The 18,410-nt window shown below is 41.1% G+C and overlaps 1 protein-coding gene across 5 annotated transcripts in view; it reads left to right on the top strand.

The window, feature by feature from the left end:
* The window catches only part of gtf2ird1 (GTF2I repeat domain containing 1), a 41,767-nt gene extending 24,326 nt beyond the window's left edge, over positions 1-17,441 (top strand). For 2 of the 5 annotated variants that reach the window (XM_078172319.1, XM_078172320.1), the window contains exons 10-27: positions 1,786-1,811; positions 2,469-2,595; positions 2,787-2,830; positions 3,100-3,180; positions 4,082-4,237; positions 7,623-7,676; positions 8,154-8,234; positions 8,712-8,895; positions 9,825-9,886; positions 10,584-10,655; positions 10,806-11,073; positions 11,493-11,521; positions 11,626-11,673; positions 11,774-11,851; positions 14,352-14,544; positions 14,899-14,936; positions 15,022-15,131; positions 16,403-17,441. In XM_078172319.1, the coding sequence (XP_078028445.1) occupies positions 1,786-1,811; positions 2,469-2,595; positions 2,787-2,830; positions 3,100-3,180; positions 4,082-4,237; positions 7,623-7,676; positions 8,154-8,234; positions 8,712-8,895; positions 9,825-9,886; positions 10,584-10,655; positions 10,806-11,073; positions 11,493-11,521; positions 11,626-11,673; positions 11,774-11,851; positions 14,352-14,544; positions 14,899-14,936; positions 15,022-15,131; positions 16,403-16,471 (1,720 nt within the window). In that variant the 3' untranslated portion in view covers positions 16,472-17,441. The remainder of the gene's footprint in view (positions 1-1,785; positions 1,812-2,468; positions 2,596-2,786; positions 2,831-3,099; positions 3,181-4,081; positions 4,238-7,622; positions 7,677-8,153; positions 8,235-8,711; positions 8,896-9,824; positions 9,887-10,583; positions 10,656-10,805; positions 11,074-11,492; positions 11,522-11,625; positions 11,674-11,773; positions 11,852-14,351; positions 14,545-14,898; positions 14,937-15,021; positions 15,132-16,402) is intronic. The other 3 variants (XM_078172323.1, XM_078172321.1, XM_078172322.1) reach the window with 3 other exon arrangements.
* Positions 17,442-18,410: the final 969 nt, after the last annotated feature.

Here is an 18,410-nt window from a genome sequence, read left to right as displayed (position 1 = left end):
AAACGTTTTTTACCTTTTGCTTGATCCGCTCTATTTGCTGTTTTGTTATGACTCGGTTCGACACAAAGACAGACAGACAGACCAGACAGACCAATGCATTATGTGGTGGTTCTTTAAGTGCCAGTGTTCTGTAACTTGCCCATTTTACTCTGAGCTGGATGGAGTGTTGTGTGTCTTTACCAGCTGTACCAACATAACCACTAATATGTCTGGCAAGAGTGCGAATATAATAACTATACACAGAGCCCTTTGACCTTCTAGCCAAAGTGACATAGGCATCAATGAAATCTGAACACAAGTGACCAGCTGCAAGCCTTGGAGAGGCATGGTTGACACAGGTGGTAACGGTGATTTGCTTGGCTGTCCACTTGTGTTTGGATGGCTTAAAGGTATTTAAAATCTCAGAGCGTACATTTTCTATTGCTGTGGATACCATTAGCTTGGGTGTGAATTATTAGCTTCACCACGATGCAATATTATATCGATTCTGAGGACAACGATATATTTGCCAATATTACAAAGTCTGCCATGCTTCGATTTTTAATTCAGTGTCAGCCTGAGCCTGTCAGAGGCAAAAGCAAGCACTTTAATTGGACGTACATGGATGCAGAAGAAGAAGAGTACATTTGTTTTTTCATTCTGTTGTCATATATTCACAGGCCTGAAATACACACGCACATTAGAGTGTGGATATCCGACTTGGGCTGAGTTCAGATAACAGTTTAGAAATTTTGCCTGGGTTTGGTTCAGGTTCGGCCAACTTGACATGCTGCTGTGTTGTGCTATGGCACAACGCCTGAACGCAACACAGGCCAATAGTTACATTTCAGACAGGAGGCGGTAAATATTCAGACTGAACTAATGAAAATCAGAAAGTCTGTCTGGGTTGGGCCGGGCTTGGTTATAACTGTGTCAGACTCGGGTCGGGTTTGGTCACGAAAATGCGTCCTGAGCTGCGCTCTAACACACATGCACAAACAGGACTTATACATGCATTAAATGGAGAGATATCAGAGCAACAGGGGCCCCGAGTAGTTGAGGGTTCGTTGTTTTGCTCAGGGGCACTTTTGCAGTGCCCAGGAGGTGAACTGGCACCTCTCCAGCAACCAGTCCACACTCCATATTTGCTCTGGATAGGGACTTGACCCTCCGGTTCCGTGTGGACTGAGCTACTGCCGCCCCCAGCAGTTAGATATAACCCCAACGATTACAATGCAGCCTGTTTCACAGCGCAACCAATTTCAAAAATTGTTGTTCTCATTAGTCACTTTGACACAAAAAAATTGATGAAAAAAAAAAAAATAAAGTTTTCCCTTTAAAAGGTCAGGTAGCTCAATGATTATAGAGGAAAGTACTGATAAACAGCACCCTTTTTCACCAGTTTTAGAAGTTTCATCTGAATCTAAAAATGCTGCAAATCGATGTAAATAAACATGACTTAAAGGAATAGTTGTGTGTAAAGATTAATTACAATCACAGCAGGAGAGGAATGTCTCGGTGGCAGACCGAGCAGTAGCATGCGCCAGAAGGAGGGGGAGTTCAGTTCACATCCACACAGCTAATTTTAGTCAGTGGGATTTAGTGGCAACAAAGGGATGACTCATTTACGTGATTGTTTGACTGCAACTGATTGTGTAAAGAGCAGTTAATGTGCTTAAAAAAGCTGTTAATGATATGTTCCTCCACATGCGCAGTGTTTGCATCATGACTTCTGCCCTGAGAGCTGAAACACTCTTTTGAACTCAGTGACTAATGGCCTGTTTTCTGTGTTTTTTTATATTCCAGAATGTTTGATGAAAGGATTTTCACTGGTAAGAGTGTGATTAATTTTGTTTTTGTTTTAATACAATTTTCTCATGCATATGAGCTGTGATTTTGCCTCATTAATAAAACACTGCTGATCCGTCTCTGTATGACTTTTCATTGCCACTGTCTCTAATTATACATGAAAATGTGCCAGTCTTTCTAGAATTGTGAGGTTTCTGTTTGGAAAAAACGGTGGCAGCAAACTGAGATAATAGTTTACCTACCTTTGGATCCTAGCTGGCTAAATTCATCATATAGTAGCGTATACTTGTGTCTGTATGCAGGCAGTATCCCTCAGTTTACAGTTTATTCTGTATGCCCAGCTGAAACTAATGCAGCCTGAGACAAAATCAGAGCTAATTTGGCTCGTGGCCAAAGTGTAGCCTGTATTTTCATTAAAATGAAAAATGATCTCCATCTTTTCAGAGGAGAACTTTGGATAAAATGTAATTATTTTGGTAGGATTCCATGTGTGCTTTGTGTGGGGGCTTGAGCCAGGCATTTAGCCGTACAATATTTGTCAGAATCCTTACAATTAATTACAGTAACTGGCTAACAGAAAACTCATCTGTCAAGTCTTTATTTATATATTTACACCCCACAGATGTTCCTCGCTAATGGGATGCAGTGTTTGTTTATCTTCTGTGTCTTGTTTGTTGAAGCTGCTGGCAAGATTGCAAGGGAGGAGGGCAAGCATGACCTGGGCTCCATGCCTGAAGACAGCTTCCTTGACAATCTGAGCATCCCGCCTACAACAGCAGAGCTGGTCAGCAATCCTCACAGCAGCAGGTCAGAGCACAGCCCACGCAGAAATTTAGCATTACCCCGCAGACCTTTTTTTAAAATGTCGAAATATGGGATAGTGGCATGTAGCCAGATTTAATTGCATTTATAACAAAAGCAAAATTGGTCATGTATTGTTAATGAACCAGTTTTGTAATTTTGGTAGTCACCTGAGTGTGTTTTATTCAATTGCACAGATCAGCGAGTGCATGTGTGAGTCCCTTGGCTGACTGTGAAGCAGGTATGTGCAAATAAAAGCAATCCCGCATTATTAAAAAAATGTTCATAATGATTTTTAACAAAAGATTTAAGCCCTGAGTATCAAATGAAACTTTTAAAGCAATGTTAACAGTCCTTGGAAGTCCCTCAAGAAAATCTCCCACCATGTTTTGCAGTCCAGTCAGTTCAAACACATTCTATCACCTACTTAAATCTGTTTAATGCAGCCATAAAACACAGAGCCACACACTGATGGCAACTCAGGCAGAATGAACTGTTCAATCCCCGCAGGTCCTTCAGGAGATTGCATTCCTTTGAAAAGGATTAAAACAGAGCCTCCAGATGGGGAAATCATTCAAGTTACAGTGCCAGGTAAGTGTGCACATGCTTTGCAGCTATTAGCTTTGAAATTTGCTCACTTAGATTATAAACAGAGTATCCAGAGATGCAGATTTCATAGAATATCACTGACCTATCACAGGTGTGTGATACAGTGTCACTAGTCTGAAATGTAAAGCTATGATGTCCTCAGAAAGACTGTAGTATGGTCTCTTTGACATCTGGTAAGTGCTGATAGCCACAGTTGCAGTGGATACATCATAGGCAGCAGCTTGGCATATGATAAGAAAGAAATGAAGACCAGACACTCAGACATTTTCCTAGGGCTGCCTTCTGAAAGTCAGAGATTAGAATCATCACTTAGAGACCCCTCAGTCAACTGAGATTGTCAAGCAGTCCGTGTTTTTTGTTGTTCTTCTTGCCAGTCAATGTGCAGTGTGCTTCTGGGGATGTTACTTAGTGACCCCCTTAAGAGGGGAATTGACCCTTTGCCAAGTCCCGCCCCTGGACAGACTTTCCTTTTGGTCGATGATTTATATCATAAAACACAGTGGAAACACAAGGAGATCCCAAAACAAAAGCCTTGCCAGTTCTTACAAGTTCAGGTTTTGGGAAGCTCCAGGTTGCAGGTTGTTAAGTTCCCAAAGTATTGGAGCTATCTGCCAGGTGAATTTTTTCTGCACTTTATGTTTCGCTTTTACAAGATTAAACACTTTAAGGATGAGGACTAACCAGTATCAGATGTCAAACGTTGATCAGTTTCGTCTTGTATAAAACCTGTCCATATCAGAATTATATTTTAACAAACTAAAAACAGCAACACAGGAAATATCACCCTGTCACAGGAAGCCTTATATTTCCTGTTGCTCTCATGTTGTGTACAGTGAAACTTATAAAAAGCTTGTGAAGGTCATGAGTACATTTGTTTCTCCAGACGCTGGTACAAGTGGGGAGGAGGCCAGCGAGTCTGTGGCCGAGCCAGTCGCAGCAGCAGCAGCAGCAGCAGCGTGTCCAGCCACAGCCTCGCCCTCTGCTCCCTCTGTCCCCCCTGCTCCCTCTGCTCCCCATCACCAAATGGAAAACCACGCAGGTAACCTCAGCCCCGTCAGCCCCCACCTCCATTTCATCTACCTCCTTCTCACCGCAGCCCCCCGGAATGCCAGCTCCACCCACAGCCCTTACAGCCACCGTGGTGCCACCCAGCGCCAACCACTGCCACCCCACACTCTGGCTGTGTTTTAGGGAGCTAGATAAGCTGCCACACGTATGAAAACACTTTTCTCAGATACTTTTTTCATCCACTCTCCCACTACCCCACGACTAAACCTCCCCAGTCAGTGGTAGCTACACCCCCAACCTTAAGAATCCCCACTCCCCAACTCTGGACCACTGTAGCCCTTCTCTTCTCCCACTACAAATACTGGCTCTCATCTGTGAAAAAGCACCATGCATCAGCTGTTTGACATACTCTGCTTTTGAGTCTTTGAGTCATTATGTATATTAAAACTTTCCATGTGGTCATTTTTTGCCATTTAAGATATTAAGACTGATGCATTGTGCATATTTCCTGATTTTGAGTTACATCGTCCCCTAGTCCTGCTGCCCCAGAATGATTAGAGATAGTTCATGTATTAGAGACAAAACTGCTCCTCAAAGATCCTTTCAATACTCCCAAATCTTCCCTCCATCTAACACCAAACTGTTCACCTTTAAAGCACAGGTGACTAGAGTAAGGATACCAAGACATTTGAGTAGACTGCTCTCTCTTTCTAAACCGCAAAAGCCTCATTTATCAAGTGCTAATAAACAAGCAGTGACTTGTTTATTCATATTTCACCTTAAAGGGTCAGTTCACCTAAACTACAAACCTATTTTCTTACCTGTCTACTTGTATCAAGCTTAGCAGATACTTGAGATACAGCATGTGTCACTGAGATTTCTGACAATGCTGTGAACACCACACAAAAAAAATCAGCTCACCTCCTTTATATTGGGGTGGCAGCATAAATCTGTACTCTCATTTTGGTGAACTTACCCTTTGAGCTGCTCTTTGCAAACAGACATTGAATAAAAGTTAATGGATGGCTGCGTAAAAGTCATTGGGTCGTCGGGATATCTCAGAAGCATGTGTGTAAAACTACTAATTAAATGCTAAAAGCTCCTAAAAACAAAATCGACGTTTAGATGTCTTTTTATAAATTAAATCAACATATTAATGAGGCATTTGTTTTTATATTTGGATGGAGCTATAACAATGCCACAGAGAATGAAGAGTCTACTCGATGTGATCTTGGGTTAGCATACGATGCTTTCAGGAGGCATTTTGTTTTATTTTGTTGATTTGATTGTGCTTTGTTTAAGTTTTCTTTTCTTTCACAAATGACCACTAAAGGAAAGAAAATGGAGGTAAGTGCAGCAAATGTCACATTTAGAATTATTTGCTGTTACATGCTCTTTATTTAAGTGTCATTTTTGGCTGTTTTGCATTATATACATACACATAGTTGAGGAAAATAGGGTTTTTTGAGGTTTCACACAGACGGAGTCATGCTAAGGGCTCATTTATGCTCAGTGTTAGATACGGAGACAGACGGAGCTTTCTGTCTGTACTCTGCGTTAATCCTGTCTGTATTTGTGCACATTTTCTGAAAGCTTATGGAAACTGACTTAATGGAGCGGTACCACCAAGCAAGATAAGATCGTAGGAGACGACAAAGAAATTTAAACAATGGCGGAACGGAAAAGAAATTGGTAATAGACAATAATATATAGTGAAAAATGGTGAAAGGAATTCATCATGGCTGCACAGACCACTGCCGTCTACAATGCTACCTCTGTTTAAAGCTACAGTATTATGACCTCCTCCACTGTCGCCTTGTTTGTTGTGGTGTGAAACTTATGACTCTGTCCTCTAGTGCCACCTGTTGGTTGTATCTATGCCAACATAAAGGACGCACGGAAGTCTGAGGCAGTGATGTTTACAAAATTTGAAATAGATGAAACTATTTTCGTACGTAAAGGGAGTGTAAATGAGCCTTAAAGAAACAAAGTTCATTAGCTCTATATATGTAGACGATGTGAAGGTGTCCCACTCAGGCAGACAGCATTTACAAACAAAATAATGGATTCTTGTCAGTCAGTGGCAAGTGCTTCTTGCATAATTTAGCATGAAAACGATGCTACAGAAGAAAAACTAACTGGTTGAACATGACATGATTCTACTCAGAGGTAGGACTGGAATATAATAATACATTCCAGAATTTCCTGCAAGGAGGTTTCTAAGTTGCTGATCAAATGCGCCAAGCCAGAGAATGTAACAAGCTGTTCCACATCACTACACTGACATAAAATCATAGTGGGGACACCTTACAATCATCCACACAATATTCAATCAGTTCTTAGCCTGTTGTTAGGATTTTATCTGAAGTTAACAGGGCAGACTCCGATATCCGTGGGCTGTTTATGTTACTGATGGTGAAGACATCTTGCAAAAGAGTGATACCTCCTCAGTCACCGTTCCAGATCTGAATACACCAGTCAGTTTATTAACTGTCATTAAGTGTGTGTGTGTGTGTGTGTGTCCAAAGTTATTAATGAACAAAGAGTGAGGAAGATTTTGCATTTTAATCCATGGAAACCTGAGCCCATTGGTTTGATTTCTTTTAAAAACATGGGAAGAAGGTCATGAGCAACGACAGAAGAAATGACCCGAGAAATTATTAAGTAAGTTAGTACTAATTAGAAAATTAGTTTAAAAAAAAGAAAGTTAATAACAAACAAACAAGGAAATTATAAGGAAAGAGTGCTTCAAAATTATGATAATTCTGTGTGACATTTCTTACCAAGTTATCAAATGTGTGAATATTTGTGAACTGCGCCTGAAAGCAGAACAGGAAAGGTAATGTTGCTCCAGGTTTCATAGGGTTAATGCAGTCCAAAAATGGCACCATATCATATACTACATTTGTCAACTTAATAAAGTTCAGTTCCAGCACTTTATTGTCGGATTAAACAACATGGCTGTAATGAATATCTCTATTGCTGTATCTTACTTGCAGGTGTTGTATGTACAAAAAAAAAACAATGTTCAATGCAATTAACTGTACATCAGAGGAAACTCTTCACAGGTGTAAAAGTAATGGCTTATTTTGTGAGTTTTTAAGAACAATTTGCCCAGAATATAGTACAGTGGATGATAATATTGAATTATTGCAGCTTATATGTTTCCCCTGTTTATACACCAGCTACATTTTTAGAAATGTAATAATCACTGCTTTAGTTACTATAAGCTCATGACTGCTGTAAAGCCACCGATGTTTTTCACGAGCTCAGTTAACAGCGTACCATCAAGACATTAACAACTTGGTTTTGTTTTTTACCTGAATAATATATCATACATCTGAATTCTTTGTTCTGCAGTGGTTTGAAAGCAGCTGTATGTGTTGCCCTCCTCATGTTTGTCTCTCATCTTGCAGCTGAAGCTCTGTCACCCAGTGCGGCCTCCCAGAGCATCAGAAGATCCTCTGAAGGTACATGTTACAGATGCGCATAAAAACACCTTTATTTCTTTGACGTAAAGGCTATTTTCATAATCTTCAAGTTCATTTCTTCTACGCTCTTGCTTGAACTGCAGTTTTGAACATGTAGATATATTATCTGCATTTACCTCAGGTGCAGCACAGTTAATTTGAAGCTTTTAGTCACATCCACCTCAAAAAGATTTTCTACTTTCTCTAATTTTTTTTCTCCCCCATTTTTGCAACTTTTCACCACTCTTCCCCCCTGTGTCCATTTGTTATGGTCTGTGGTGATTAATACACCACACAGTCAGTTTGTCATTACCAGGCCAGCGTAGAGCAGGAGGAATTAATCAAAATAAAGTTGGCGAGAGGAAAAGTTGTTCTGATCACAGGTGGGAAGTCTCCCACTAACCAAGCTGCCCTCACATCATAATTCTCCTTTAACGCTCTCAGTGAAAATGTTTTTTGTGTGTTTGACTCGTTCAGCAGGGAGTTTGGTGGAGGACATTGGTGAAATGATTCTTCAGCTTCGGAGACAAGTGGAGAGCATCTTCAGCATTAAGTACGGTAAGCTACCTGTGGACGCCATGTTTAACCCTCATTCATACGAGGGCAGGAAGTTATCTCGGGCCCATTCATTTTGCAGTAAGACTTTTATCTCCTCCTCCGTGAACACACCCTTTACCAGTGTACAGCAAGTGCAAAGTTAAGCTTTTATAGCCTCTTCAAATATTTATATTATAACATTTAAGTTTTCTCAATAATTTAACACATCAGAATCAGTTTGATAAGTGTGGGGCAAATTAAAGGAGATGAAAAAGATCTATCACAATTTCATGTGCCAAGCTTCAGGATTCCGGAGTTGGAGTTTTAGTTGCTGTACGAAGGAAACAGCTGATCAGAACATCTCAGCACTGTAACAATGAACAGTGGTGATTGTGCATAACAATTATGTGACAGTTGGAAAGTGTTTGCTTGTTAAGACCTTACTTGTATTAGCAAATAAGCAACCAGTGAACTTATATGCCATCTCCTCTTCCGCAGCTGAGGCTCTGGGCCTGCCTGAACCAGCCAAGGTGCCCTACTCCAAGTTCCAGATGTACCCAGAGGACCTGTGCGTCACCGGGCTGCCAGAGGGAATCTCCCTCCGAAGGCCCAACTGTTTCGGAGCGGCCAAACTGCGCAAGATCTTAGCTGCTAGCAGTCAGATTCAGTTTGTCATTAAAAGGTGAGAGCACATAAAATTAGCACAATAACATGCATGTTAAGGAGAAGGAGGAGAAAGGACAGAGATTTTGATATAAAAATATAGTGGAACTGATTTTTTTTTACATATATTTGACATATATTCAACCTCTGAGACCCTCATGTTAAAATGTCCAACTTTACAGCAGAAATAAACATGTTTACAGCCTTGAACAAGAAACGGTTTTGTCTTGATAACTGATTGTAACATTCTTGACAACTGTATGGGGGGCACAATTTTTTTTTTTTTAGAACTCACCCATTTACATTTTATAAAGATCAAAATTACTTATATTTAAGGGCGGGGTCGCTTGAGGGGCAGGGTGTCTGTGGCCCTTTTTACATAGAGATTGAGCTATGGAGCCACTACTAAATCCCTTCTTTATGCCTCCTTTGCATTTTTACACGGGACCAAATGACAGTGGCATCATTTTAAGTAGCGTGCCAGCATCGCAGAGCCAAAAGAGGCGTCACAGGCAGCGCTTCATAAACCATAACATGGCAATAACCATCATTTAGCTTCTCTGTTATTTGGCGGCTGATCTCATCCTCTGCTCAGAGGTTAAGGAGCTCCCAGACCTCGGCCACTGTTCTTCTTCTTTGAGTTAGCCACTAACTGCTAGTAGCTGCTTTTTAAATCTTCCACGGTGGGTCACACGCATAAAAAGTCGTCAAAACAAATTGCCAAACTCAAGGTTTCAAGACAGCAGTCCACAAACAAATGAGTGATGTCACTGTAGCCATATCTATTAATCATACAGTCTATATAATTAACACAGGGACACAGGATTAAAACAGGGAAAATGTTTGTATTAGATGTTAAAGAAGGTCGTCTTCAGACAAGGAAGTGACACCTAAATCAAGGGATTCATTCACAGCTTTGTAAAAATTGTGCTAATTGTTTGTTTCCAGGCCTGAGCTGTTAACTGAGCAAGTAAAACAAGAGTTGCCTTCCATGCCCATCTGTGATTCAGGTATGTCCACCTTATACTTGTGTTATATTTGGCTTGTGTATGTAAATATAAATAACAGAATAATGACATTAAAATCATCATTTAGTCTTTCCAGCCTGATGGGAAGGCTTTTTTAATGCAACAATATCAGGGAGTCATTTTAATTCCCAACCCTCTGCAATAAAATGAAAAGATTCCCTAAAAGCCCCAATGAAGAAATATAGCCACTGTAATAATAAAAATTCGTAGAGGTCAAGAAACTGAACCCATAAGCAAAGTAATTTTTAATCCTGCTGTACATGCAGTATATATTTTATAATTATGTCGCCATACATACTGTAATATTAAACACTCTGAAGATAAAGTACTGTCTTAGCAGGGAGGGGGGGGGGGGGGGGGGGGGGGGCTGTGGTGGAATATTCTGCATATTCCACCATCTGGAAAGCTCATAATGCAGGTTTAAGATGCTATTTGCTCTGTCCTCTGCATGCTTGAAATTATGAGGTTAAATCCAGTTCACGAGCTATTTTTAAAACTGCTCTTCTAAGGGGAAAAAGAAAGTCCTTGCAGGGATTTCCTGCAGCTGTCTCAACCTTTTTTATTTGTGACAAAGCTCAGCTGCTGGAACAAGGAGCAGCTCTTAACGTTTGTTGTCACCAGTAAATCTTAAGAGGCAACAAAAACAAAAGTTTAACCTTTAAATGTTTTTTTTCCACAGAGCTGGATGCCAAGGATGCAACACCAGTAACAGATGACACTGCAGCTATATCTAAGAGACCTGGTTTTTCAGGTACGCTCAGGTTCATACATAAATGGGCCATTGTGTTCTCATGTTTATCAACCTCGCTTTCAAAGCTAAACTGGGTAATATGCTGACTAACTACAGCAGACTCCAATCAAACACAGCATGTTGGAATTCTCTTCTCTCTTCCGTCTCCAGAGTGCTTGGAGTCTAAGCTGTCCAGGATCGACCTGGCCAACACGCTGCGAGAGCAGGTCCAAGATCTGTTCAACAGGAAGTATGGGGAGGCATTGGGCATCAAGTACCCCGTCCAAGTGCCTTACAAGAGGATCAAGAACAACCCAGACTCGGTCATCATCGAGGGCCTTCCCCCCGGCATCCCCTTCAGGAAGCCCTGCACTTTCGGCTCCCAGAACCTGGAGAGGATCCTGGCGGTCGCTGACAAAATCAGCTTTACCATCACCAGGTGGGAATCACCAGTCACATGATCACTTAAACACTGGCGACTTCTTCTGTCCCTCCCAGGTCTAGTTACCATGTCCAAAGGGTTATTTTGGTTCCAAAGGTTTTGTTGTTAAACCCAGACTCCTATGACTTTAATTTATCAAGAATTTTTGTATTTGGAATTTTTGTTCACCGTTCCACGTAACATGGGGTGAGTAACTGATATACAAATGGTAATGGGGGGAGTATTCCTTTAACTGGTCCAAATAATTCCCCTTAGCTGTGATACTGTGGCCTGTCTTGACAATATCTTTGCTTGAGTACTACTCAAGGTTGGCCCTCAAGTTTAATTTATTCCCGCTGAAATGTATTTAAATGTTTGTTTTATCTGTTAAATCTTTAACATGATTTAAGGATGACTCATCACTTTGTTCTTTGCAGACCTTTTCAAGGACTCATTCCAAAACCAGGTAATGACACCATTTGGTTTTTAATCACAAAATCTGAATAAGTAATCACAATGTCTAATGTTATGTCATATTAATAATAATATACAATGTATTATTTTCATCAGCACCTCGACGCGTCACTTTACTAAAGAAGGCCTACGCCTCAATAAGTGGTGAGTAGAAAATGCTTTACAGTAGACATTTTCCTGTTGATGCGTCATCAGGGACTTTATTTTAAAAGTTGTCATTAACTTGATTCTCCCCACCTGACAGATGATGACGATATTAACCGCATGGGGGAGAAAGTAGTCCTTCGAGAGCAAGTCAAGGAACTGTTCAACAAGAAATATGGTCAGTAGACTTTGATTCTTGTGTGATACGTCAACTTGAGTTTTTGTTACATTGAATATTTGACTTTCAATGACTAAGAACAATGGGCTGAATGTTGCTGTGTGTTTGCACTAAACAGTTGTATCATTTTCCTTCTGCATGGTCATTTACATGTGATCAATAGCTACTGTTGGCTCCCCTGAATTACTTAAAGGGTAAATTTGGTATTTTTCAAAATGGACCCTATCTTCCCGTGTTTATGCGTCTAAAGCCGGATTAATGGTTGGGCACCCGACACCTCTGTTAAGTGTCATCCAAAAGAAATTTAACAGCCGCACATCGTTTTTAATATCTGCTTCACTGAAAGGCTTTATATTGTCTGAGTCTGTTGCATCAAGTGAAGCGTAATCTGCACAGACAGCTGTTTAAATCACACAGATATCCAGCTGTATATGTGTGTTTTTAATTTTCCTAATTAACTGTGTATTCATCGATTCGGTTGCTGCCAGTCTGTCTGTGAGCGGCAGATTCCCCTCACTCGCTGTGGTGGGCTGGGAATTTAAAACAATCAATTGATCAATGGATAGAAGCACTGTTAATTTCTTCCAGTGGCGCTGACAGAAACATCATTTTGGTTCAGTAAATGTCTGCAGTCAGTCAGCCTGGTTAAGACAGACGACGGCTGCTTCTGTTGACGGAGACACTGAACGCAGGTCGGAGTCGATGTGGATTAAAAACTGCTATCTCCATGGCGATGTTAGTGACACTACGAAACAGACTGCAAGAGCCTTTATTGATTATTTATTTTATTTTTAGTTATTGGTGATGTGATTGAGGTATTTTTCTGGGTTGTCACTTGTTTGTGCTTCTAAAAATTTCATTGTACTGGTCCAAGGCTTCTATTCTATTCTGGTCTGTATGACAAGTCCGCAACATAACAAAATTCTCCAGGTGCGTGACAGAAGTGTCAAGCAGCTTTTTTCTGATGAAAATCCGTCATTTCTGGTGAGTGACACTTATTAAAAGTGTCGAGTGCCCAACCGTCAGTCAAATGTGAGTGACTAATGGCAACAACATTTAATGAAATTGGTCCAAGCTGCGATGTAACCATTAGGGGCATCTTCACACCGTCAATTTACATCCACTAAAAGTGCTTGTTTTCACCACTGACAGGCTCAGATTATTATCAGTGTTTGACAGTTTATGGAAAGGATCCCTACAGAGATACACCTTTTTATTTAAGAACAAGATCCGTTTTGTTTAACCAGAAACAGTCTCAAAATTGCTATAGTAAAACCCACCAGACTACATTTACATAAACAGTAATTTTGTCATCATAAAACACACTGAATTCAAGTAAACAGAAACCAAATAGAACTCATAAAAACATCTTGATTTGTCTTTCCATCGTTCCAACAGTCACCAACTCCGGTTTGGTTTGAATAAACCCTTAATTCACCCAGTTAGAAGTGAAAATATGCTGGTTCTCCACATGCTAAAATTACTCTTAATTTAAGGGTGCTTTCAGACCAAGAGTTAATTTTTGGACTAATTTTGTCACAAAGCTGTATAATTGCCTAGAGTTGGTTCATGTTCTCACAGCAGCATTTACAAGCAGACCAGATAAAATGCCTTGAGTGAGAAAGCTGCTCTTGATTGGTCAGAATTTCCATGTGGGAAAAATCCAGGAAGTAAACCAAACGTTGAAGAGTACACTTGAAAGATAAATGTGACACTTTCTAATGTCACAATGGAGGGACAACTTCGCAGGTTGATTTTAGCGCTGGTCATCGTGGACTGTATTGCTGTCATTGCTCATTTTAGTCAAACCATACAGTTTGAAAACGAGGCGCGGCTCCAACTAGAAAACAATGTTTTGATGCATTGGATGTGCTGAATGTGCATATTAAGGCAGTACAGGAGGAGGTGCACATTAATAATCCTCCAGGACTGTAACATGCTCATGTTTAACCCAAACTATGTGTCATGTGACTGCAGTTGGTTCAGATTGAAGTCGGAGCACGTTCTCACCACAAACGAACCGCACCAGAGTTCATTTGTAATGGCACTGCACTTAGGGGGCAAACAAACTTGAGTTCGATTTAACCGAACCAAACAGAGCAGGTGTGAAAGCACCCAAAGTGGAATCTGGTGTGTTTGGCAGTTGCAAATTATTGGCTGTTTTCGGTTAAATTTCCATAATGTTGTCTGACACTTAAGTGGCAAAACAAACACCTGTAGTGGACATAAATTGACAGTGTGAACATGTTCAGAGTTGTTACATTGCAGCCCTCTTCCTCAGTACTGGACCAATTTCATAAACTAGTTTTTCAGATGAAGACCTGCGTTTACATTTTATTTAGAAGAACATTTGCATGTATTTTTGTTGTAGAACTGTTGGTAAATACAAGCAGCATGAAGCCTTTTTGTCCTCCTGTCAGCAGCTCTTTGCAGCTGACCAGAAAGCTTAATTTCTGCCTTGCTTTGTGTTTTTGATCACATTGTCATGCTGTGTGTTCAGGTGAGGCTCTGGGCTTAGACCGTTCCGTCGTGGTCCCATACAAGCTAATCCGAGGCAGTCCAGAGTCTGTAGAAGTTAGTGGCCTTCCAGATGACATCCCCTTCCGAAACCCCAACACCTACGACATCGTGTGCCTGGAGAAAATCCTTCAAGCCGCAGATAAAATAACATTCAACATCAAGAGCCAGCTACAGTGAGTGTTGAGACACCTGAATATTCAGCAGCCTGCGCGCTGTCACCACGTTGTATATTCCAGTGCAAATTTAGGGTTTCGCCTCCTGGTAGTTAAGCTCATTATGGTTTATTTATGCTTGGGATTTAAATTCAGCCTCTGAGATGTCAGAGAATAAATCTCCCTCAGCAGCAAATGTAAATAATATGAAATAGTGAACAATATTTTGACATTGAAGCAGTTAAGCTGTGATGAAAGAATGGAGGCAAAGACTTACCTCAAGCAGAATTTTAGGTATGAAATGAGTTCAGTCTGAACAGTGCTCGAATGTGAATTACCTAATTGTTTTTGCCGTGATTTTTCTCTCTCACACAGACCTTTTGCAGAAATCTGTAGCCAAGCTTGTAACACAGGTAGGTGTATAATTCCTCATGCTAGTAGAAATAGAGCTCAGTGCTTTGAAGCCACATGGAAGCAAAAACCGTTATGTGTCTCCAGTAGGAACAGACGCATCCACCAATCGACGAAAGCGTAAGAGAGTCCAGGAGAGCAACCGAGTCCCTGCCTCCTCTGACCTGGGGATATCAACCAATCAGATTCCAGTCATGGTGAGTTTGGAAAATGATGGACCAGTGATTGATGTTATATAATGTGTGTCCCTCATACCTGTAGTGCTGTTTTTCAATCTAGGTTGTTTGGGTGTGAGTTGCTGAGTGTTAGCGGTAGTCTGTATTCATCATTCAGAAAGGGAAACCAGAAGACCGTCTTGACGCTAGTTAGCCAGTTAGCACAATAACAATAAAATCCAGTGTTCAAAGAACAGAGCATATTTACCGTGTGCCAGTGAACAATGACAAAAACCACCAAGAAACGTTTCTGCTGAAGAGCTCAGTGGCAAAGGAAAAATAATCTCTCCTCATGTAACAAGTTTGTTTTAGTCTCACTCCCTCTTGACTTAAGCTCGTTCATTCATTTACATTCCTCACTCGCGTTTCTCTTCTCTTGCGCTGAGCTGAACTGCCAATCAATCACCAACAGGCTCCACCATCACTGATGCTGATTCAACATGCTGAATCAGCCAAAAAAAAACAGACAGGGGCTGATGAGAGGCAACGGTGGGGGACACACTGCATCAACAAGGGCAACAGACACTCCGATGGCCCAACATTGACCAGCAGCCAACCTGTGGTCTGGTGTGTCAGGGCCTTAAGATTTGTGTAGTCAATAGGAACCAACAGTATCGAGAGACAGATTAACTCAGCATTGGATTTTTGGCCTTTCAGGGAATTTGTTGACAGTAAGAACAGGGTGTCTGCAGGTCCTTGGAAAGTCTGAAAATCAATTGTATAAATAAAAGTCATTAAACAGTCTTAAATTTGGATTTGTGAGGTCTCATTTCCAAAAACATTTTATCTAATTTCATTTAACCATCTTTTAATTCTGATGTTTGAAATCTTTAAACCACTGAACCTCAGAAATTGTCTTTTTACTTTAAACTTGCACTTGTCTGTTGGCAAAAGTTATCCTTCAAAAGGTCTTAAAAAGCATCACATTTAAGTGTCTGTTACCTGTAGACCCCCTGAAGAAAAAACTACAGGATAACTCCAGACATCTCTTTAAACGCTTCACTGATGCTTCCCTCAAAATGTGCAGTCCAGTGTTGCTTGAAGCTGTTATCTCATTTCACTTCTGAGTGAGAATCTCCAGGTCGATACGATCGTGTGTTTAACTGTAACTACTGAAGCCGAATATTAAGTTTTGAGGCAAGGTCAACAACCTCTTTGTGCGAATGAAAGCATTTTCTCCACTGTTACGACTGACTTTCCTCTATCATTGTGTCTGTGTGTGTGTGTGTGTCTGTGTGTGTGTGTGCCTGCAGCAGTGGCCCATGTACATGGTGGACTACAGCGGAGTGAATGTGCAGGTTCCCGGGAAAGTCAATTACTGAAGGACGAACCTGGACTGCAGCAAAGGGATAAAAGGCGGAGTGTGTCAAAGTGATATTCATGACTCTTGACTCCACATGCGACACTAACACTTTGTCAGAGTGCTACGACTAAACGATCTCTCCAGACTGAGTATAGAGAGCTGAAGGTGTGACTCTGTGAATGACGTCCTGAGTGTTGAGGAACAACAGAATGTATGTGGATCAAAAATGTCGCAGGGCAAAAAGCTTGTTCTCTGTCTCCCGCCTCCTCACAGCGCCGGCAGGACAGACGTCACTTTTTATTTTCCTTCTGAAGCTGATCATGACGGTAATATTGTTTCTGAAAACATTACTGAAGTCATGTTATTTGCCCTTGCATTTCTGATGTGTCCATCCACTGAGTCATGTTGTTGTATCCAGCATTTGGTTGCAATGTATTACTGACAAAAAAATGTCTTTGATAACGATCTGGTTCCATAATATTCAGATATTTGTACTTTTATTTATTATATTTATTGAAATATAACATTATGTGCAGGGATGTAAAATACATTATTCTGTTATACAGCTCCTCGAGGAACTACCACAACGCTAACGCAGATGCTACTAGTCACTCAGTAACCACAGGTAACCGCTGAAATCAAATTAAACAGCAGCAGTGAAGTGTCTTAATTGGGCGCTGTGGCGACCGCAAGCCATCAGAAATTAAAGGAGACGAAACGGACTCGATGTTTGCCTGACAGGTAGAACCTCTGCTCGCGCGGGCGGCAGGAAGTACCTGCGGTAAACACAAGACCTTCAGTAAACAGCCTTTCTTTGTTAGCACCACATTAACAACATGTAAAATATCTCATTTAAAGTCAGCCTGAATGTATCATGTAAAGGAAAGAATGGTATGTTATTCTGCAATGACTGTCTCTGGACTAACGATATTTAATATGCTGTACCTTAACGCCAATTAGGCCTTTGAAATAAAATGTGTTGCCTTGCACTTTCATTTTGTTGTTTGTGTTTATTGTATAGCAACTCAATGCATTTAGACTTTAGGACATGAAGTTGGCCTGCTGAAGTTCAAACCGAGCATGAGAATGGAGAAGAAAGGTGATTTAAGTGACTTTGAACGTGGCATGGTTGTTGGTGCCAGACGGGCTGGTCTGAGTATTTACTGGGATTTTCACACACAACCATCTCTAGGGTTTACAGAGGATGGTCCCAAAAAGAGAAAATATCCAGTGAGCCAAAATGCCTTGTTGATGCCAGAGGTCAGAGGAGAATGGCCAGACTGGTTCAAGATGATAGAAAGGCAACAAGAAGTCAAATAACCACTGGTTACAACCAAGATCTGCAGAAGACCATCTCTGAACCAACAACACGTCCAACCTTGAAGCAGATGGGCTACAGCAGCAGAAGACCACACCAAGTGCCACTCCTGTCAGCTAACAACAGGAAACTGAGGCTACAGTTCACACAGGCTCACCAAAACTGGACAATAGAAGACTGGAAAAACGTTGCCTGGTCTCATGAGTCTGGATTTCTGCTGCCACATTCAGATGGTAGGGTCAGAATTTGGTGTAAACAACATGAAAGCATGGATCCATCCTGCCTTGTATCAACGGTTCAGGCTGCTGCTGGTGGTGTAATGGTGTGGGGGAGATTTTCTTAGTACCAACTGAGCATGGTTTAAACACCACAGCCTACCTGAGTATTGTTGCTGACCGTGTCCATCCCTTTATGACCACAGTGTACCCATCTTCTGATGGCTACTTCCAGCAGGATAACGCACCATGTCACAAAGCTCAGATCATCTCAAACTGGTTTCTCGAACATGACAATGAGTTCACTGTACTCCAATGGCCTCCACAGTCACCACATCTCAGTCCAATAGAGCACCTTTGGGATGTGGTGGAACGGGAGATTCTCATCGTGGATGTGCAGCTGACAAATCTGCAGCAACTGTGTG

This window comes from Epinephelus lanceolatus, chromosome 11, assembly GCF_041903045.1.
Source record: "Epinephelus lanceolatus isolate andai-2023 chromosome 11, ASM4190304v1, whole genome shotgun sequence".
NCBI lineage: Eukaryota > Metazoa > Chordata > Actinopteri > Perciformes > Serranidae > Epinephelus > Epinephelus lanceolatus.
The sequence above is the reverse complement of the archived record's forward strand: the minus strand, read 5'-3'. Positions and strand labels throughout refer to the sequence as shown.